This window comes from Taudactylus pleione, unplaced genomic scaffold (assembly GCF_031769625.1).
Source record: "Taudactylus pleione unplaced genomic scaffold, aTauple2 ptg000008l, whole genome shotgun sequence".
In the NCBI taxonomy this organism is placed as follows: domain Eukaryota; kingdom Metazoa; phylum Chordata; class Amphibia; order Anura; family Myobatrachidae; genus Taudactylus; species Taudactylus pleione.
This window is the reverse complement of record NW_028284411.1, coordinates 7,825,830-7,848,717: the sequence shown is the minus strand read 5'-3', so window position 1 is coordinate 7,848,717 and position 22,888 is coordinate 7,825,830. Positions and strand designations below refer to the sequence as shown.

Genomic DNA, 22,888 nt, shown 5'->3' with positions numbered 1-22,888 from the left:
TCGTGCGCATGCGTGAGACCAGCTACGACCGACAGCGCCGGTCGTAGCGGATCTCGATCCAAAGGGGGCGAGCTGTCAATGTTGATTGACAGCTCGCCCCGTTTGGAAGGCGGGCCAGGGGGGTGGCAGCCCAAATGGGGGCATTCCCATGGGAACGCCTACCGTTTGGGGGCGGCCCCACTGACATCACTAGTGATGTCAGTGGAGAGCTTCCGGCTCAGACAGAGCCAAAAGCTCTCCGGGGCTTACGACAAGGGAGACCCTACCCTAGGGTCTCGTCGTAAGCCACGATGGTCGCGATGGTCTTGACCATCGCGACCATCACCTTAGGCGGTCGTAAGGCTGTGGGTGTTAACCCATAGCCTTACCACCGCAAAGGAGGACATCTTGAAAATTTAAGACGTCCTCCCCTCATTCAGACCGACCGCACGCTCTGTGCGACCGACTCTGAATGAGGTCCTTTGTGCTTTCGTCTTGTTTCATTTCTTTTAAAATGCTCCCTGCAAAGGAATTAGCTATTCGTTAACACTATCAGGCCCCATGCATTGTAATTAAGTACTGACTTTTCAGAATTTATTATATCTATCCTATATATCAATATATCACTTTGAAGCTGCACGTCCTGCAGGAACCCTGGCATGTTGGCTTCTGGTGTCTGCTGGAGCACAGGAGGAGCACACTGTAGAATTGCAGAGTTGGCCAACTGTCAGTGCATCATTTATTATATATAGATTTCTATTGGACAGTCACAGGTGAGACATAAAAAATGCATCAACCAATCTGCAGTCACGATGTATTGGGGAGCTTACCTGTCCAGGAGGCGCTGGAATACCTGCGTGTTAATGAACTGGCCCAGAAAGGTAGTCAGGATGACCAGTAGCTCACCCCTTCAAAAAGAGAAGTAGATTTTCTTAAAACCATTTTGATAATATTACAACACTTGGGTAAGATAACAGGGTTTCAGAGATAGGGTGAGATGTATCAAGAATTGGAGAGAGACAAAGTGAAGTACTTGCCTAAATCAACCAATCAGCTTCTACTGTAACTGTCATTTATCTAGAACAATTTGTTAAACGACAGTTAGACGCTGATTGGTTGCTTTAGGTAACTCCTCCACTTTCTCTCTCCAAAGCTTGATACTTCTCCCCCCAGCTCTTGAAGCTATGGTGTAAACACTTTAGGTGCTGGGCGGATTGGTAGTAACCAGTAACTGTGTGGATAGCATGCACCAAGGGGCATCGTGCGAGAGTGTATAACTACTAAGGTTTGCACAAAGTTGCACCATTGCTTTATTAAGGGAGAGTGGGCCTGATTCAGACTCGGCGCTCGCAAAAAGCGAGCGCTCGCTCTGAATCAGGGCGCTTGGTTTTTAAGTTGCGGCCTCTGGGCCGCTCGCATAGCTGAGGGTTACCACCCACAGCTTATGCGAGCGGCCATGATGATGGTCGTGATGGTTAAGACCATTGCGACCATCGGGCTTGCGACAAGACCCTTATGGTAGGGTCTCGTGGCCGCAAGCCCCAGAGAGCTTTCGGCTCTAACAGAGCTGGAAGCTCTCTCACTGACATCACTGGTGATGTCAGTGGGCCACCCACAAACGGCAGGCGTTCGCTTGGGAACGCCTCCGTTTGTGAAGCCACCCCCCGGCCACGCCTACAAAAGGGGTTGAGCTGTTGATTAACATCGCCAGCCACCCCTTTTGCAGTGAGTCCCCAGAGCGAGCGCTTTCTGTGCACGCCGCGCGCACGTGCACACTGGCCCACCATCGATCCAGTTGCGAGCGCACAGCGCTTGCGACCAGGTCTGAATCAGGCCCAGAGTCCGTATTTAATGCTACTGTAGAACATGTAAACTGGCAGTCTATGGCCCGTATTCAATATGGAGTGAAAAGCCGGCGAAAAAGTTTCGCCGATGACGTCATTTCGCCAGGCGGAAAAGTATTGCCGTATTCAATTTGAAAGACTTTCCGCTAGGCGGAAAGTCAATGCAATGCAATAGGCGAAAAGTTTTGCCTATGAATAGCGGCGGAAAAAAGTGCAGAATTGGGGTTTTGGGGTTCAACATTGCGGGAATAGCGGATCGCTATTGTGATTGCGCACGTAGATGGCTGATTGTTGCATATTGCGCATGTGTATGCATCCCTGTGCGTGTGCGCAAGTTAGCATTGTGATTGCTCTGCGATCACTCACGCAGAAAGAAAACCATCGCAGACAGAAGGACAGGACATCAGCGTTTGGGGGTGGTGACCGGGGAGTGGTCGGAGTCCGTTTGAACGCCGTTGCATGATGGCATGCATAAATTAGCCACTGCGACGGCATACGCAGCTTGAGCAGTCACTGTGTTAGCAATTTCTGAGTAAGGTCAGACCTGTTGTAATTGGCCGATGTTACAAGAGGTTCCCGATGTATACGCAGGATCGCAAAGCATTACGGATGTGCGAAAGCTATTAGAGAGACGCCCGGCTTTGGGCGTCTCTCTAATAGCTTTACGATTGCAGTCATTACCATATTTTTGCAGCAGACCTACGTGCGTAATCGCAGCTGCGATCTCAATAGCTATCCATAATGAATCAGACTCATAGTAATGAGGAATAGCCTGGATTTGTGCCACCCCTTATTTCCTAACCTCTGGCAGTTCCTAAGGCGATGCTTTCTTACAGACGTTCCTGTGCAGCCGGAATGAAATGAGTGATAAAACTCCCTGCGTATGATAAAAGATTCTCCAGCCAGTCAGCTCCCAACTGTCATTTTTCAAACAGATGACAGTTAGGAGCTGAATGGCTGGAGCACCATTATCCTACACATGAGGCCAGAGCCGGCCCTAGCCATAGACAAACTAAGCCTAGGGCAGGGGTCTTCAACCGTCGATGGTTACACAGAACAAACACACCACCTCCAGCGCCGGCAGCTGTGTGTTTGTTTTGGCAGCCAATGAGAGTAGCGTGCCAGGAGGACGCGGAGCATTGGACAGCGGCGGGCGCGGAAAGAGCGGGGATTCAGGTAAGTGTATTTTTTTTTTGTGTGGGTGTCTTTTTCCTATATATGCATGGGGCACAGCATAGGGGGGACCACAATCGAGGACACAATATAAGGGGCACTACTGGGGGAGCTGCATAGGGGGGACTGCTACTGGGGGCACTATATAAGGGGCACTGCATGGGGGGACTACTACTGGGGGAAGTGCATAATTGGGACCACTACTGGGGGCACTGCATAGGGGGGGCCATTACTGGGGGCATTATATAAGTGGCACTACTGGGGGTCTACTACTGGGGGCACTGCATAATGGGGTCCACTACTGCGGCCACTGCATAAAGAGGACCACTACTGGGGGTACTGTATAAGGGGCACTAGTGGGGGGCAATGAAGAGGGGGGCAGTTATGAGACATAATTGTGTGAGGAGGGGGCAGAGTCTAAATAACGCAGTGTAGCTTAGTGGTCCTCGGGCTTCGTTGAATTTTTTTATGTGGCCCACACTGTCTTAAAGGTTGAAGACCCCTGGCTTAGGGCATTTGGAATGCCTAGGGGCATCCAAGCCCACTTAGGGCCGGTGGAGGTTTGGTGCAGGCACGGCCGGGGCACCTGCTGCCGGCTGGGCAGATACTCTGGCAGCTGTAACCGCTGCTGTGCAGTGTCCACGATCGGAGCTCACTTGATAGCCCTGATCAGGCCCAGCAGCAGCAAACAGTGAACGGGGAGCGGCGGAACAGCCGACGGCAATTTGCGGGGGCAGGGCACCTGGATGGCAGCTAGTGGTTAGCGCCGGGTTGGCTCTGGGGCATCACACAATCAGAATGAGTTTCTGCGCATGGGCAGATGCTCATTCAGGACTATAAGTAATTGGTCGTGGGCTCCGCCTCCAGCAAATATCACACATAGCTGCGGCCTGCCTGCCTGAGACGGGAAAAGCGGGTCCGCCACCCGCGACTTGCTATACCTTGAGTTGGACGGCTCTGCAGGCTGCGCTCAAGCAAAGTAAGTTTGTAACTGGGAGAGGGCCAGGGTGCTGTGGTGCTCACTGCTGGGAGAGGGGTGCTCTGCTGGGATAGGGGGGTGCTGTGCTGGGTGAGGGCCCCTTCCGTGCGGCCACACCCTTTTCAGGATCCCACGGGGAGAGGGGCACCACCCAAAATCTTGCCTAGGGCACTAAATTAGCTAGGGCCGGCTCTGCATGAGGCCCTGCGAACATTGATATGTTTCCTACTTAGGAGACAATGCCCTAAATATTACAAAGGAAACACTTGTATATTTCCTGGGAAGTCTTTAAATAGTTGATGAAAATCGCATTTAATCCATGGAATAGAACGTACCGCATGTTATAACTTATAATACTGCAGTGTCAGCACAGTGTGCCAGATGGCGAGGCCCATTTATAGTACATAGGTTATAAATACCTCTTCACTCTCCCCCTGCCTTCTGGGTCCTGGGACAGAAACAGGCGCTTTAGGGCATAGAATCCACCTGAATTGATCTTTTCCAGCAGCTGGAATTCGAGCTGTAATAAGACCAGAGATAAATCATTTTTCTGGTTACACATTAACACCTCACTCCTGGTGCACCCCATATTCACCTCCTCTGTGTGATTACGGGGGGCGACTGGATATCGTTACTCGAGGTCAAGCCAGACTGATATCGCCTTTCTCATAAGGGAGCTATAGCCTAGTATGAGGTGATTCTTCACCCAAGGCTTCCGAGTGGGTGCAAATTACCTGGGCCCGGGGTCAGATTGGGGCATGAAGGGCCCACCGGGGAAATGCAGTGACAGGGGCCCATTCTTAATGGGTGTGGTCCGCCTCCAGAATGAGTGTGGCCAGCCTCCGGAATGGGTGTGGCCAGCCTCCGGAATGGGTGTGTCCAGCCTCCGGAATGGGTGTAGCCAGCCTCCGGAATGGGTGTGGCCGGCCATCACAGAGGCTTGGCTAACCATTAGAGAGTGCATGGTCTGAGTCCATTTATAAATATATATATACAATAAATTATGAATAATGATGTACATCACCATGCATGCAATGATTGATAACTACAATGTATTTTAGTGAAATCACTATAATCACTATAATCCTGGGAATGCAGTATAATGTAACATATGCACAGTCTGGAACCTGACCACTAGAAGAAGGAGTGGGCCCTCAGGCAGTGGGGACCACTGGGAATTTCCCCTGTACCCTGTGGTCCAGTCCGACCCTGCCTGGGCCTTGAAATGTCCCCCTTCGCAGAGCACACTGTATTTTCCATTCATTTTTCTAAGGCAGAGCCCCACACCTCCTACACTTGAGGGATGAGCGAGGCTTACGGAGCATGAACAATGACCTTAGAGTGTGAGGATCCATAGACAGAAGCCCTCTACACTCAACACCTTCTCCTCTTCGATTCAGAGAAGCCACCTCCTCAGTTACCAGTATCCCCAGGTGCTGCAGTGGTAACAAGAGCCCTCATTCAGAGCCGCTCGCTATTTGCGGTCGTTCGTTTTCTAAAATGGGGTGGCTATTCAAATGAACCGTTCGCACTTTGCGGTCTGTTCACGCCTCTAAGTCTGATCGAGCGAGCAAAACAAGCGAACATAAATTTGAAAAATACGCCCCCTGGCCGCTCGCACCATACGTCATGTCCGCTATTTATTAGATTAATCGAGTACATCGACCAGCGTATGAACTGCTCGCTATTCTTGTGGTTGGTTTTTTCAACCACTATTTTGCGAGCAGTTCTGAGTTAAAAAAAACCAAGTGACGTGGTCAATGACGCTGCTGTATTAATTATGCACTCCCTTAAAACGCCCGTTTTGACCTTTAAGCACGCCTGCGTTCGGATTTCCACTCCCCGTTTTCAAGCACCTTCCCCTGTTACCACCCACATACGCCTCATTCTGTCACTCAAATTAGCAGGCATTCGCTATTTTGCGAGCACATGAATTTCGGCGGCACTGACTGGTTCGCGCATGCGTATAACGATCCGTATGCATGCGCAGTTGGGCAAACATCGCTCGGAGCGAACGAGCTGCCGCTTACGAGTGGCTCTGAATCAGGCCCAAGGTGCCTTCTATACTGGTACCCTAAACTTGAAACAAGCCATCATCATGATTAAAGACGCCAATCATTTCCTTTTTAGTATACTTACTTACTATAGACTCTTTCTAGACCCAAATAGAGAAAACTCCTCCCATGCGACGCTATCCATGACAACACAGTAATACTAGCAGACGCTGGGGAGCTATAAAATATCAGACTACTATAGGGGAAGACTAAAGCTTATTCCAAAACCCAAAAGAGCACTAAGCAGACCCTTCCCAGTTCTAAACATTAATGAAGCACAATTACATAATCCCTCCCTGATTAACCTAGGCCCTGATTCAGAGCCGGTCGCTATTTGCGGTCGTTCGTTCCAAAAAAAGGGGTAGCTATTCAAATGAACCGTTCGCTCTTTGCGTTCTGTTCACGCCTCTATGTCTGAACGAGCGAACAAAACTTGCGGTCGTTTTTTGGTAACTACGCCCCCTGGCCGCTCGCATCCTACATCATGTCCGCTATTAATTAGATTAATCGAGTACATCGACCAGCGTATGAACTGCTCGCTATTCTTGTGGTTGGTTTTTCCTACCACAAATTTGCGAGCAGTTCTGACTATAAAATAACCCAGTGACGTGGTCAGTGACGCTGCTGTATTAATTATGCACACCCATAAAACGCCCGTTTTGACCTTTAAACACGCCTGCCTTCTGATCTCCACTCCCCGTTTTCAAGCACCTTCCCCTGTTACCACCCACATACACCTCCTCCTGTCACTCATATTAGCAGGCATTCGCTATTTAGCGAACAAACGATTTTCGGCCGCACTGACTGGTTTGCGCATGCGTATTACGATCCGTACGCATGTGCAGTTGGGCAAACATCGCTCGGAACGAACGAGCGGCCGCTTACGAGCGGCTTTGAATCAGGCCCCTAGTGAATAATATAAACGCCCAACAAAGTTCCTGTTTCTTTGTTAATATCTAATTACTGTATATGTGAACTTTGCAGAATAGTCCTTTCAGCGAGTGGAAGAGACGCTTACAAAGCATACGTAGCCTTTTGCCCTGATGCATGACGTTTTGAGGGTGTGACCGCGTGTCACGCCCCCAGTCTTGTAATGCTGGGACCTGGCCAGCGTGCCGGGAGTCACTGTGCAGAGTCCCTGCCTTTCTCCAGGCACAGTGGGTACACAGAGGGATGGTGTCATCCGGTGCGGCCTGCATCCCCCTAGTGGATAGAAAGAAAGAATAAATCACCTCTTCACACTGCGCGTCCGGCTGGGAACCTTTATCAGCCACTGGTTCTTCCTCCTCTTCTTTTCTCTGTCTTTCCCTTTGTTTCTTATCTAGAGAGAGAAGATACATAATTATCTCATCAATGAATCCATCCACTAGTAAGTGATACAGCCGCACAGAGTGATTCTTTAGCTCAATTAAAGTGAATAACATGTGAGTCAGGGTCCATGAATCCTGATGGCTGGATATACAATACACTTTATTGAGAATCATCTCTCCTGCAGTCCCAGAACACTGACACATTGCGGTCATTAAATAATCACATGCTGACCCTGGACAATGGTATGCTGACCCTGAGGCTCCAGAACAATGATCCACTGATACCTGGGGTCCCAGAACAATGACACAATGACACCTAGGCCCCAAAACAATGGCACACTGACACCTGGGATCCCTGGACAGTGGCACACTGACACCTAGGCCCCAAAACAATGGCACACTGACACCTGGGGTCCCTAGACAATGACACACTGACACCTGGGGTCCCTGGACAATGGCACACTGACACCTGGGGTCTCTGGACAATGGTATGCTGACCCTGAGCCTCCAGAACATTGACCCACTGATACCTGGGGTCCCAAAACAATGGCACTTTGACACCTGGGGTCCCAGAACAATGGCACATTGACATTTAGGATCTAGAACAATGACACTCTGACACTTGGGGTCCCAGAACAATGACACACTGACACTAGGGGTCCCAGAACAATGACACACTGACACTTGGGGTCCCAGAACAATGACCCACTGACACTTGGGGTCCCAGAACAATGACCCACTGACACCTGGGGTCCCAGAACAATGACCCACTGACACCTGGGGTCCCAGAACAATGGCACATTGACACTTAGTATCTAGAACAATGACCCACTGACACTTGGGGTCCCAGAACAATGACCCACTGACACCTGGGGTCCCAGAACAATGACCCACTGACACCTGGGGTCCCAGAACAATGGCACATTGACACTTAGTATCCAGAACAATTACACACTGACACCTGGGGCAGTGGCGTAACTATAAATTTTGCTCCCCCATGCCAAGTTTCAGGCGCCCCCCTCCCCCCCGCCCAAAGATCAAACACACCCATAAGACTACGTTTAAAGTGTGTGGTTACATGATAGTGTGTCATAATGTGTAAGGCACATTACTCTAAGTAATGTCACTTATAACACAGTGTGCCACACCAAAATGCCCCTTACAACACATTATGCCACACAGCAATGCCCCTTACACATGCCACACAATAATGCCACGTATAACACATAATGACATACAGTAATGCCCTTATAACAAATTTATGCCATGCTGTAATGCCCCTATTTCACATTATGCCACACTGTAATGCCACATGCAACACATTATGCCACACAGTAATGCCACATACAACACATTATGCCACACAGTAATGCCCCTTACACATTATGCCACACAATAATGCCCCTAATAGCACATTGTGCACACACTAATGACAAATACACATTATGCCAAACAGTAATGCCCATTACATCCCACCCTGACAGATCTACTTTCTCCAACCCTCCTCTCTGCTCCTGCCAGTCTGTCACCTCAGCTCAAGATAGGTTGCACAGTTTTTATGTCCGCATAGAGACAGATTATTGGGATCATAGCTTATAACCTGTAAGCTGCGTGTATCAAGTTAGTGCCCCTTATACAGTGCCCCTGTAGTTGTGCCCCAAAATGCAATGCCTCCTATACTAGTGCCCCTTATGCGATGCCCCCTGTAATAGTGCCCCTTATGCAATGTCCCCTGCAATAGTGCCCCTTATGCAATGCCCCCTGTAGTAGTGCCCATTATGCAGGGCCCCCTGTAATTGTGCCCATTAAAGTAGTGCCCCCTGTAGTTGTGCCCATATGCAGTACCCCCTGTAGTTGTATCCCTTCAAGTAGTGCCCCTGTAGTTGTGCCCCCTGTAGTTGTGCCCCTTTTAGTACTGCCCGCTGTAGTTGTGCCCCTCAAGTAGTGCCCCCTGTAGTTGTGCCCCTTTTAGTAGTGCCCCCTGTAGTTGTGCCCCTTTTAGTAGTGCCTGCTGTAGTTGTGCCCCTCAAGTGGTGCCCCCTGTTGTTGTGGCCTCTCCCTCCCCCCTTGTACTTACCTGACTCCGCGCGCTGTCATTCGGGCTGTCTCTCCCGCTGCCACGCTGACTGGATCTAAATAGATCCAGCAGACGTGGCCATGCAGGTTCCCCAGGTCGCGGGTGACGTCATGACGTCACCCGCGCACTGTATTACTGGGAACGCTGGCATCTGAAGTGATCGGAGGCTTCCTTAGCCTCCGATCACTTCAGAGGCCAGCGCTCACAGTTGCAGTGGTGTAACCACTGCCCCCGTCGCCCCCAAGCTACCCGGCGCCTCCAAGCCACCGTGGGGGCTGCGGGGGCAGTAGATACGCCACTGACCTGGGGTTCCAGAACAATGACACACTGACACCTGGGGTCTCTGGACAATGTCACACTGACACTTGGGGGTCCCAGAACACTGGCACACTGACACTTGGGGGTCCCAGTACAATGACAAACTGACACTTGGGGGTCCCAGAACACTGGCACACTGACACTTGGGGGTCCCAGAACAATGGCATACTGACACCTGGGGTCCCTGGACAATGGTATGCTGACACCTGGGGTCCCTGGACAATGGCACATTGACACTTAGGATCAGGAACAATGACATACTGAACCTGGGGTCCCAGAACAATGACACACTGACACCAGGGGGTCCCAGTACAATGACACACTGACACCTGGGGGTCCCAGTACAATGACACACTGACACCTGGGGTCCGAGAACAATGACACACTGACACTTGGGGGTCCCAGAACAATGACACACAGAGCTGGATTAAGAGTTTGTGGGCCCCGCGGCACGTAAAACAGGGGGTAAATAGGGGCAAATAAATACATTCACTGGCAGTGCATAAAAATATCAAGAAACAAATAAAGAAGAAATCTGCTTAGATAACAGGCAGCTTAGCTGATGCCCAGTCAGTGAGGATCTCAGGTGCTTTGTTGTAAAATAAACACATTTACAGTAACTCAACTTAAACACTAGTCACTCTATACAATACATAGCAATCCACACAGTAAGGAACACTGGTGTGACTAGTTCTTGGATGGATCTCTATTGACCCGTAAGTCGATACTGCAACACTTTACATTCCAACATTTGCTTGTTGAGGTGATTCTTAGCTGTAACTTCCACTGCTGAGATAAAACCGAGCACCTTTGATACCCAGACATTCATTTTCTAAATGCAATCTGGAGTTCAAGATGTCCCCAGTGCTGTACTTCTTCTGTTACAGGACTTGAATGCACTTGTGGTTCTACACACGGGGCCTGATTCAGAGCCGGACGCAATTAGCGCTCGCTCGTCCAGAAAATAGGGGTGGCTATTCAAATGAACCGTTCACTCTTTGCGGTCTGTTCACGCCTCTAGGTCTGAACGAGCGAACAAAACTTGCGGTCGTTTTTTGGAAAAATACGCCCCCTGGCCGCTCGCATCCTACGTCATGTCCGCTATTTATTAGATTAATCGAGTACATCGACCAGCGTCTGAACTGCTCGCTATTCTTGTGGTTGGTTTTTCCTACCACAATCTTGCGAGCAGTTCTGGCTATAAAATAACCCAGTGACGTGGTCAATGACGCTGCTGTTTTAATTATGCACCCGTCCTCTGCGAGAATATGCTAATCAATGCATACGCACGGAGACCGCAGCACAAGATGCAGATGCCCAGCCCCATAGTAAGCCGCCCATCTCCCTTTACTCACAGCCTGATCAGTATGCAAGATAGCGTAAACATCGGTAACATCGAGAACCATCGGACCCATACTCACGATAGTGGTTGACCTGCAGGATTTGGCTGCTCCCTGTGTACAGCTTACGGTATGGCTGCATTTGCCGCCGCACTGCCTTAGTTATGCACGCCCCTATAACGGCGTTATAAGGCCTGCGTTCGTCTGATCACCACCCACAAATGGCACTTCCTGTCAATCAATATTGGAGAGGTCTACACACACACTGCGTGAAGTCTGCGTACCCTAACTCGATTGCACTGGCTAGTGCGTGCACGCGCAGTGCGATGCATATGCATGCGTAGTGCAAAAACATCGGCCAAGTGTGTGCGTTCTCTCCTTTGCGTTCCTTGCTGAATCAGGCCCTTGGTCTCCTCTATCCCTAAGAAAGGCATGGACATTACTGGCCTGCTTCCAAATACTGAGTAGGACACTGATTGCTGGCCTTACCAATCAGAATCCTCAACAGAACCCAGCTGGGCTCAGGTTAGAGATTACATAACACTTCTCTCAGGTGTTACCACTAACCTCCAGCACTGATGACTCTTGCAGTGCTCAATAGAACCCAACTGGGCTCAGCCTCAGAATAGTGATAACATAACACTTCTCTCAGGTGTTACCACTAATCTCCAGCACTGATGACTCTTGCAGTGCTCAATAGAACCCAACTGGGCTCAGCCTCAGAATAGTGATAACATAACACTTCTCTCAGGTGTTACCACTAATCTCCAGCACTGATGACTCATGCAGGGAATTTCTAATCAACCAACAACTATAAAAGTCTGTTCAGTGCATTTCTCCAGTGGCTGAGTATCAACTGAGTCAACACAGATGCTTCTTCTTCAGAACTACACTTTCCAGTATAGTTTCCTATTTCAGTTTGTGTTATTTCAACTCCAGTGTTTGGTCTCCGTATCAGCAGCACATCCATACTCGCATTTCCATCAGTGGTGTTTCCAGGCAGAGTCCTCAAACCAGCTAAGTACTGTGTTGCTTTCACAGTGGAAACCAATTAAACAGGCCTGCGACCTGGGTCCCCACTGAGTAAAGTCCATGTCCTCTTGCAAGGATCCCTGATGAAGTCCGTTAGGGGTCTTAGACTCCGCACCAGTGAATTTGGTTGTGATAAATTTCATTTTGACCGGATGACTTCACTTGCCAGTCAATCACAGATTGGGTTTGATCTCCACTGGGTCTTGGGGTATCAGGGATTCCCACTTACCATCAGTAACCACCTGTCACTTACTCTGCCCACTGCTTAGTGGATGTGTAATGATGCTGTCACCACCAAACTCTACCATCAACATTTGGAACCGCTTCTTACGTACAAACAGGCTCCTAATGTCAGCACCTGGAATCGCTTCTGCTGCGTATGCGTTGATGAGCTGCGGCCACACCTCTTAATTGGTGTCGGTTGATTCCTCCTGATCCCTCGTAATGGACCAGGCTCTGCATGGTAGCTGGCAGAGGGCTTGAGCTTGGAGGCACCTGAGATCAATCCAGTACAGCCAGAGAACGGAATAGCATTTTGCGCAATTCAGTTGTTACAGGACCAGATGCAGTCTTGTAAAGGCAAAGATGTTTATTGCTCAATAGTCTTAAAAAAACATCTTCCCCCAGCTTTAAGGGGGTCTGCATACAAAGATGTTTACAGCAGTTCAGTCCCTGATGTTCAAGAAGATACACACATACTGGGCTCACATGCCCTTCTTTTATGCCACTCCAATACATATTACCAAGTCCCCCCTGTGGTTTTCAACCAATCAACTTAAGTGCATTTGCTGTCCACATGCACGTTTAACATTGCCCCATTTTTTTTGTTTCTCTGCAGCTAACTTAACTTTGACATTTTTTTTGTTTAACACTGTCAAACATTGCTTGTTTGATTTTAAAAGCCCTGACTTAAGCCCTTGGGCATCGGCCTTTGTAGATGATGTTGACAGCCTTGTATAGTCATCATGACTGCTGGCAGCAGCTGCAGCACTAGTATGTTGTTACATTGTGGTCTGACTGACAGTGTCACGAACAATAATATTTTTTTACACCGTGGAAGAGCACCCCTGGACGAGTCAGCAGCCCCTTGATGAACAACACAGCACCCCTTTATGGATAACAAAGTGAAGCACCCCCGAGGAGCAGCAGTGTGCGGTGGTCCACCTGCAGAGTCACAAATAAGTGGATGATTAACTGCGATCTGGCCGGCAGTGTCACCGAACAAGAATAGCGCAACTAGTTACTACCTAGTAACTATGTAGCACACATAAAATTTAATTTTAACTTTTATTTTTTATACACTAGGGAAGAGCACCCCTGGATTGCCAGAGCACCCCTTTATGTACTGCAGCCCCTGCCCCTTGATTGACAGGACAACAGTGAGTGACACAGCAGCGCCCCCCCCACACTTTATGTACTGCGACCAGGGGCGCCTAGAGGGGGGTGGGTACGAATTACCTGTGCCCGGGCTTGCTGCAGGGGCCTGGAGGGGGCCCAGTTCCGGTACCGCTCCCCCTCCCTCTTAAGTCACAACAGCCCAGCCCATGCTGCTATGTGCTGGGCTGCACTGGGAGACTGCTCGTGGCTGTTAAAGCAGCAGCCGGAGCAGTCTCCTATGCCTATGGGAGGAGCAATCACGCTGATCGCGCCCCCCATTGGCTGTGCGCCGGGCTGAGGGGCACACAGCACCCCCTTCGCGGCGCTGAAAAAGGCCACGCCCCCTGTCACTTGGGCCCAGCGCGGCTCTCATCGGCCCTGACTGCAGCCCCAGCCTGACAACACTGCACCCTTGAACAAATACTGACAACACACAACACTGACTGCACCCTAGAAGAACTCTGGGGGTCATTCAGACCCGCTCGCGAGTGAAGGTCGCTCGCTAGCGGGTCGATGTTACCCCAATGCGCATGCGCACGTCAGAGGGAGCTCCGCCGTGCGCATGCACGAGACCCGGACTGCGACAGCCAAGCTGTCGCTCCGGGTCTCGCATCAAAGAGGGAGTGCTGTCGATGGTGACTGACAGCACGCCCCCTTTGGTGGGCGTGCCGGGGGCATGGCTGCCAGACGGAGGCGTTCCCATGGGAACGCCTACCGTCTGAAGCCGGCCCCACTGACATCAGTAATGATGTCAGTGGGAGTGATTTTGGCTCTGATAGAGCCAAAATCACTCCTGGGCTTGCGGAAGCAAGACCCTACCGCAGGGTCTCGTCGCAAGCCCGATGGTCGCGATGGTCAAAGACCATCGCGACCATCTTTTTGGCCGCTCGCATATGCTGTGGGTGGTCACCCACAGCTATACGAGCGGCCAGGAGGCCGCTCCATTTTCAGGTAGGAGGGCACTGATTCAGAGTGAGCGCTCTGGTCAGAGCGTTCAGCTCTGAATCAGGCCCTCTGTAAACTCTCCACAGCTGGAGTGAAAATGGCGCCAATCACCGGGACCTTTATACCATCCAAAACCCGCGAGAATCTGACAATGGGAGGATGACGCATTTTGCCTCCTTTTTGGATCTGAGTCAGGCGGGAAAATCAGAGCCGGTCTTGGATCCGACTCGGTTCTCTGAGAACTGGACCCACTCATCTCTAATATATTTATTTATTTATTTATTTTTTAATATTTTTTTTCTCAAGTTCTCTTCATTGGGACTTCACTACAAACATCTCTTAGCTGCATCAACAGATACAAGTTCATTAAGACACAAACTGTTGGGAAAGAAAATTTCTCAGTTACAGACACCCAAGACTGCAGATGATAAACGTCCCCTATCAGATTAGCGCTGCAGATAGTTGGGATGTAATCAGCCAGACAATAATCAGCTCTCTATATAAACCATTTCCATTTCAATGATAAGGCACAAAACCTCGGGTTATAGTCTGAATAGCAACTTCTTAGTGGATTGTTACCCAGGGAAGGTGGTGAAGGAGAACGGCTGTCTGCGGAATAGAAAGTTTGGAAAGTTTAGATAAAGTTTAAGGACAAACAAAAGGGTGCAAGTAACTGATATTACCGCGTTATACGGACTTGTCCAGATCAGTGACATCCTCAGGGGGTGTCCAGAGCGGACAGGTCTCATTCCTTCCAGTAATTAATGACTTTCTATCTCGCACTGATTTAAAATTCTTTTCAAAGAGAAATCAAAGAGGAGTACACCACCATTCATGAATTTTGCTACATTTTTTGTTTTGTTTTATTAAACGCCCTCCATTTATTTACAGCTGACTCATTCAGGGCCAGACAACAGCATAAATGTGGGTACATGCACCTCGCCTAAATGCCGTTCTCCCTGCATCCAGCCTGCACCAGCCAGAAGCATAGACATTTACAATGTGATGGCAGAAAAGACCTCACAGGTCCTCTAGTCAGCCCTTTTGCCAACAAATATTCCTTTCGCCCCCTGGTGGACAATGTGATTCTGACAGGGGCGTATCTATAATGGGTGCAGGGTGTGCAGGGATCCAGGGGGCTCACACCGCGCACCCATATTTTAAATACTCACCTCTCTGGTGTCCCACATTGGCAATATCAACGTTGTAAAAATTGCCTGGAAAATGGCTGCAGCGCCCATTTTCCCACCATTTTGCGCATGTGCATTAAGGGAATCATCAGGAAAATGGCTGCTGCACCATTTTCTCGGCGACCTACACATGCGCAGTGGACTCTGGGCACAGAGGGCCTGATTCAGACCCGCTCGCGAGCGCATAGCGCTTGCAAGCAGGTCGATGGCGCGATCCCCGGTGCGAGTAAGAACTTCACTCGCTCGGGGCTCGCAGCAAAACGGGGCGGCTGTCGATGTTGATCGACAGCTCGCCCCATTTTGTAGGCGGGTCGGGGGGTGGCTGGCCAAACGGAGCATGGCCGGCCCTACTGACATCACATGTGATGTCAGTAGTGAACTTCCTGATCGTCTCGTCACAAGCCCGATGGTCGCGACCATCGTGACTATCGCCAGTCCGCCCGCTAAAGCTGTGGGTGGTCACCCACAGCTTAGCGAGCGGCCTGGAGGCCGGTAAAAATAAAAAAACCTCCCGCCCTGAATCAAGGCCAGAGTCTACTACTGCGGTGCTGCACTCAGGGCCTGATTCAGAGCTGAACGCTCTGACCAGAGCACTCGCTCTGAATCAGGGCCGTCCCAGCTAAATTTGGAGAGGCCTCCTGGCCGCTCGCATAGCTGTGGGTGACCACCCACAGCGTATGCGAGCGGCCAAAAAAATGGTCACGATGGTCAAAAACTATCGCGACCGTCGGGCTTGCGACGAGACCCTGCGGTAGGGTCTCGCTTCCGCAAGCCCAGGAGTGATTTTGGCTCTTTCAGAGCCAAAATCACTCCCACTGACATCATTACTGATGTCAGTGTGGCCGGACTCAGACGGTAGGCGTTCCCATGGGACCGCCTCCGTCTGGCAGTCACGCCCCGGCACGCCCACTAAAGGGGCTCAAAATTGACAGCACGCCCACTTTGGCGCGAGACCCGGAGTGACGGAGAGCCCATTGCTATCCGGGTCTCGCGCATGCGCACGACGGAGCTCCATCCGTCGTGCGCATGCGCAGTGGGGCAACATCGACCCGATTGCGAGCGTCCTTTACTCGCAAATGGGTCTGAATGACCCCCTCAGTGTGTACACATGTGCTGATTCACTAAATGGAGATGGGTACGAGATGTCGGTGCTAAGGATCCTGGCGGTCAAAATCTCAATACCGGCATCTCGATATGCTAACCCTCGCCCTCTGCCTACCCCTAATCCTCCCTCCCCGATGCCTAAATCTAACCACCACCCTTAGTGCCTAAGCGTAACCCTCTGCCTAACCCCAGTACTTACCTTCGGGACGCCAGCGGTCACCTGTATCTCCTCTACGAGCTTCTCCTGGAAAGGAGATATTTAAAGTAGGCAAGTACAGTATGCAGTGATATGTTTGTTGTCATGGTACTTTTTTTCTAATGTAGTATAGATATGTCAGGACAGGAGTCTAAAAGACATGTATTAATTATAATACAAGAATCATAATAATAAAATTGTTAAAAACCTAAACATCACAATAGATCAGTGAAGCTCAAGATGTATTTTGCTGGGAACATGAATGCAAGTGTGTTATGGGACCTCCAAAGAGGCACTTTGTAATGTAATGCATATCTTAAAAACAGGGCACCAGTTATCACCACTCATCTCCTGATATGCTCTGTGCTGCTGGAAGACGCTGCTCCTTCCACAATATAACTCTCAGTCTGTGGTTTCCTGCTGCCTCCATTTCCCTCCTCACATCATATCACTGCCCCTGTCACATGCAACCCTGTCCTCAGTAACACATTACTCATCTCCTGATATACTCTGTGCTGCTGGTGACCCTGCTCCTTCCACTATATAACTCTCAGTCTGTGGCTTCCTGCTGCCTCCATTCTCCTCCTCACATCATATCACTGCCCCTGTCACATGCAGCCCTGTCCTCAGTAACACATTACTCATCTCCTGATATACTCTGTGCTGCTGGTGACCCTGCTCCTTCCACTATATAACTCTCAGTCTTTGGCTTCCTGCTGCCTCCATTCTCCTCCTCACATCATATCACTGCCCCTGTCACATGCAGCCCTGTCCTCAGTAACACATTACTCATCTCCTGATATACTCTGTGCTGCTGGTGATCCTGCTCCTTCCACTATATAACTCTCAGTCTGTGGGTTCCTGCTGCCTCCATTCCCCTCCTCACATCATATCACTGCCCCTGTCACATGCAGCCCTGTCCTCAGTAACACATTACTCATCTCCTGATATACTCTGTGCTGCTGGGGACCCTGCTCCTTCCACTATATAACTCTCAGTCTGTGGCTTCCTGCTGCCTCCATTCCCCTCCTCACATCATATCACTGCCCCTGTCACATGCAGCCCTGTCCTCAGTAACACATTACTCATCTCCTGATATACTCTGTGCTGCTGGTGACCCTGCTTCATCCACTATATAACTCTCAGTCTGTGGCTTCCTGCTGCCTCCATTCTCCTCCTCACATTATGTCACTGTCCCTGTCACATGCAGCCCTGTCCTCACTAATACATCACTCATCTCCTGATATACTCTGTGCTGCTGGGGACCCTGCTCCTCCCACTATATAACTCTCAGTCTGTGGCTTCCTGCTGCCTCCATTCCCCTCCTCACATCATGTCACTGCCCCTGTCACATGCAGCCCTGTCCTCACTAACACATCACCCATCTCCTGATATTCTCTGTGCTGCTGGGGGGTCTGCTCCTCCCACTATATAACTCTCAGTCTGTGGCTTCCTGCTGCCTCCATTCCCCTCCTCACATCATATCACTGCCCCTGTCACATGCAGCCCTGTCCTCACTAACACATCACTCATCTCCTGATATACTCTGTGCTGCTGGGGACCCTGCTCCTCCCACTATATAACTCTCAGTCTGTGGCTTCCTGCTGCCTCCATTCTCCTCCTCACATCATATCACTGCCCCTGTCACATGCAGCCCTGTCCTCACTAACACATCACTCATCACCTGATATACTCTGTGCTGCTGGGGACCCTGCTCCTTCCACTATATAACTCTCAGTCTGTGGCTTCCTGCTGCCTCCATTCTCCTCCTCACATTATGTCACTGTCCCTGTCACATGCAGCCCTGTCCTCACTAATACATCACTCATCTCCTGATATACTCTGTGCTGCTGGGGACCCTGCTCCTCCCACTATATAACTCTCAGTCTGTGGCTTCCTGCTGCCTCCATTCCCCTCCTCACATCATGTCACTGCCCCTGTCACATGCAGCCCTGTCCTCACTAACACATCACCCATCTCCTGATATTCTCTGTGCTGCTGGGGGGTCTGCTCCTCCCACTATATAACTCTCAGTCTGTGGCTTCCTGCTGCCTCCATTCCCCTCCTCACATCATATCACTGCCCCTGTCACATGCAGCCCTGTCCTCACTAACACATCACTCATCTCCTGATATACTCTGTGCTGCTGGGGACCCTGCTCCTCCCACTATATAACTCTCAGTCTGTGGCTTCCTGCTGCCTCCATTCCCCTCCTCACATCATATCACTGCCCCTGTCACATGCAGCCCTGTCCTCACTAACACATCACTCATCTCCTGATATACTCTGTGCTGCTGGGGACCCTGCTCCTCCCACTATATAACTCTCAGTCTGTGGCTTCCTGCTGCCTCCATTCTCCTCCTCACATCATATCACTGCCCCTGTCACATGCAGCCCTGTCCTCACTAACACATCACTCATCACCTGATATACTCTGTGCTGCTGGGGACCCTGCTCCTTCCACTATATAACTCTCAGTCTGTGGCATCCTGCTGCCTCCATTCCCCTCCTCACATCATGGGCGGGATGTATGATGCATCACATTCATTGGTAACGCCAGAATGCATAACGAACACCGCAAAGGACCACTCTCTCTGTAAAAGCGTCCCTTTGCGATGAAGGGAATTCCGGGAATATGACGCAGAAGCCCCTCTGGCATCCTTCTGCGCATGCATAGACCTGGAGACCCCTCCACCACAAAGGGCCGCTCTTACCAACAGAGAGGTCCTTTGCGAGTGCGATGTGTCATGCATCCCGCCCCATGGCAGTATCCCTGCCACATGCAGCCCTGTCCTCACTAACACATCACTCATCTCCTCCTGATATACTCTGTGCTGCTGGGGGACACTGCTCCTTCCACTGTATAACTCTGTGGCTTCCTGATGCCTCCATTCCCCTCCTCACATCATGATACAGCCCCTCTCACATACAGCCCTGTCCTCACTACAACATCACTCATCTGCTGATGTACTCTGTATTGCTGGGGGACCCTGCTCCTCCCACTATATAACTCTCAGAGGTATATTTACTAAAGTGCAGGTTTCTAGATTTGCAGATGTTGCCCATAGCAACCAAACAGATTCCAGCTATTATCTTCTAGAGCAGCAGGAATGGGGAACCTCAGGCCTGGGGGCCGTATGTATAAGGACCCCGGAATCATTTGATCAGGCCCTCTGAGCTTTTTTCTGCTAGCCTCATCTGGCTAGCAGGGTGCCTAGAATAGCTCCCCGCAGCCAGAATCTATGCAGCAGTGCGCCTGGAGAGTCCTTAGGACACTTTAGACAGGCACACCGCTGCCCTTACAGCTCTTACAGCCTATAAATTGATTTAAGCACCTTCCATTCTGTGTACAGTGCTGATGTAGGGTGCTCTGAAGCAATTTGTTTCCACTGCGTATGCATCAAAGCTGCACTGCGCACACGTATCGATGGATTAGCCATGGCGGCCACAGAGAGAATTTATTCACAAAGTGAGTGACAGGTAGTCAGCATTTGGAGGATGTAATGGGGGAGAATTGCTCAGATGTTTGATATGTGACTGATTATTTCCGATGTTTCCGCTTTTGTATATGATTGGTGGATATCAGGCGCCGGAGGTGGGCGTCTCAGTGCACAAGACACCAGCTGAGACATTAGCACATCTTTGCAAGTCCGCGGCATACGGCATAGCAGTTGCTACGGGATTTGAGTGCACCTCTGGTTCAGGCGCAGTATCATGTACAGTATCAGAACAGCGATCTCTGTGGCGCTTTGTAAGAGGATTTGGGCCTTTAAGCGCAAAACTGTCAAATACTAGTGGTTTTACGAAACGGCTCTATAGTAAATTTTACCCAAAGCGATGTCCCATGATCAGTGCGGCCCTTGGCAGGAGCCTATATGACCTGCGCAGCATTCTCTGTAGGGTTACAATGGGATATAGCTCAATACTGCATTATTTCTCAGTCTAAATTCACTTTCACATGTTTGACGCAGCTGATCATAGTACAGAAAGTCCGCTGACACACATCTAATCAATTCTTAAACCAATAAACAACCAAATTAGACAATTGGGAACAGCATTACCCATATTCGTCACGTGCTTTATCTTTCTCTCTCCATCCTGATGTTCGGTTCTGTAGCTGCTGAGGTTGCATTTTAGAGCAGACTTCTTATTGCCAGAACCTCGGTGAGAACCAGACGCTTCCTCCCATTCTCTAGTTCTAGAGATCCCCCTCACAGACAGGCTTGCTGGCTCCCCCAGGCCCAGACTAGGGTGCTGAATGGCTGGCAGCTTGGATTGAGTCCCACAGAGGTTCCTAGTACTCAGCCCAGCCATGGATAACCCTGCCCTGCCTGGCCAGCGTTAATTAGTGAAAATAGTTTTAGGAACTTGTAGTATCAACAACAAAGTTACTCTGGAAACCATTCTCCCTGCTGTAAAACAGACAACACTGCAGGACGGGGAACAATGCAGCCAGAGCCTCTGACATATTCCTTCCAGTAGAGTTAATCATGCAAAACACAAATCTATTATCCATTTGTTAGTAATAATTACCTGCCTGTTATTGACCAGACAGACCTGTGTTTATTGAACACAGCCAACTATTCCGTTCACATCTACACTAAGGCACTGAGGACCTTATTCAGAGGCGGCCATACGGTCTACGACCGCCTCGATGTTTGGCCAGTGCGCATGCGCACGAGGGAGCCGGCTCCCTCGTGCGCATGAGTGAGACCCGCTATGACCGCCAGCGCCCAAACGGAGGCGTTTCCATGCCTATCGTTTGGGGGAGGTCCCAGTGACATCACTAGTGATGTCAGTGGAGAGCTTCCGGCTCTGACAGAGCCAGAAGCTCTCCAGGGCTTACGACAAGTGAGACCCTACCCTAGGGTCTCGTCGTAAGCCCCGATGGTCGCGATGGTCTCTGACCATCGCGACCATCACCCGAGCGGTCGTTAGAGCTGTGGGTGTAAACCCACAGCCTAACGACCGAAACAGAGGCGGGCGGTCAGGATGCAAGCGGCCGCCCAGTTTCTGAGCGACCGCTTGCATCCTCCGACCGCCTCTGAATGAGGCCCTGATACACTGTATCTAACCTGCTTACACAAGGGGGGAATTCAATTCGATGCGAAATAAATAGCGCCGGGAGGGAGCTCCCGGAGCTATTCAATTCAGTGCGCTGTTATGTCGGAGAATGCCCGTTCTCGCAACTTAACAAGGGTGTTAAGGCACGAGAACCGGCATTCTCTGACTAAAGTGTCGGGCGGGCGGCTAAGCAGTAAACCAGCTGCACACCCGGAACTTTTGTCGGATTTCTCCTCGCATCCCCAGAGGGGTGCGAGAAGAAATCCTTTGCCCACCCCAAACAGTGCGGTGTATTGAATAGCTTCGAGAGCTCCCTCCAGCGGCTATTCAACATCGCACTGAATTGAGTTCCCCCCAAGGAGAGATCTTCCCAAAACTAGCAAAATGTTTGATGTTATTTTATTTCATTAAGTGCAGCTTTTTTGTTAGAGAAATTGTTTTCAGACCATGTCAAAGACTGCAAAAAAAACCCTAATGCACACACATACGCACGCATGCACACACACACACACACACGCACACATACATACACACACAATCAGAGTCCAATGAACCTACCAGCATGTTTTTGGAGTGTGGGAGGAAACCAGAGCACCCAGAGGAAGCCCACACAAACATGATGAGAACATACAAACTCAACACAGATCATGCCTCGGTCAGGAATTGCACTCAAGACCTCACAGCTGTGGGGCAGTATTGCTAATACTATTATACGCCAACAATGCTGCCCATTAAAGCATAACAATGATATAGTTGTTACTATTATAGCATACAGGTCCCTACTAAAGGGAATATTTATTATCATAAATTATTTAGCATTGTTCAGCTACAATTTATTGGAGCTATTTATCAATGCTTGCTTGGATTTCTCAAAAGAGGGGGGAGACTCACAAATTTTCTGGGAGA

The 22,888-nt window shown here is 50.1% G+C and overlaps 1 protein-coding gene across 2 annotated transcripts in view; it reads right to left on the bottom strand.

The window, feature by feature from the left end:
* Positions 1-21,232, bottom strand: part of LOC148542823 (EF-hand calcium-binding domain-containing protein 6-like) — a 75,773-nt gene extending 54,541 nt beyond the window's left edge. For both annotated transcript variants that reach the window (XM_088464457.1, XM_088464455.1), the window contains exons 1-4: positions 20,980-21,232; positions 7,262-7,350; positions 4,395-4,495; positions 810-887 (exon numbers count right to left, since the gene is read on the bottom strand). In XM_088464457.1, the coding sequence (XP_088320583.1) occupies positions 810-887; positions 4,395-4,495; positions 7,262-7,350; positions 20,980-21,232 (521 nt within the window). The remainder of the gene's footprint in view (positions 1-809; positions 888-4,394; positions 4,496-7,261; positions 7,351-20,979) is intronic.
* Between the last annotated feature and the right edge of the window lie 1,656 nt (positions 21,233-22,888).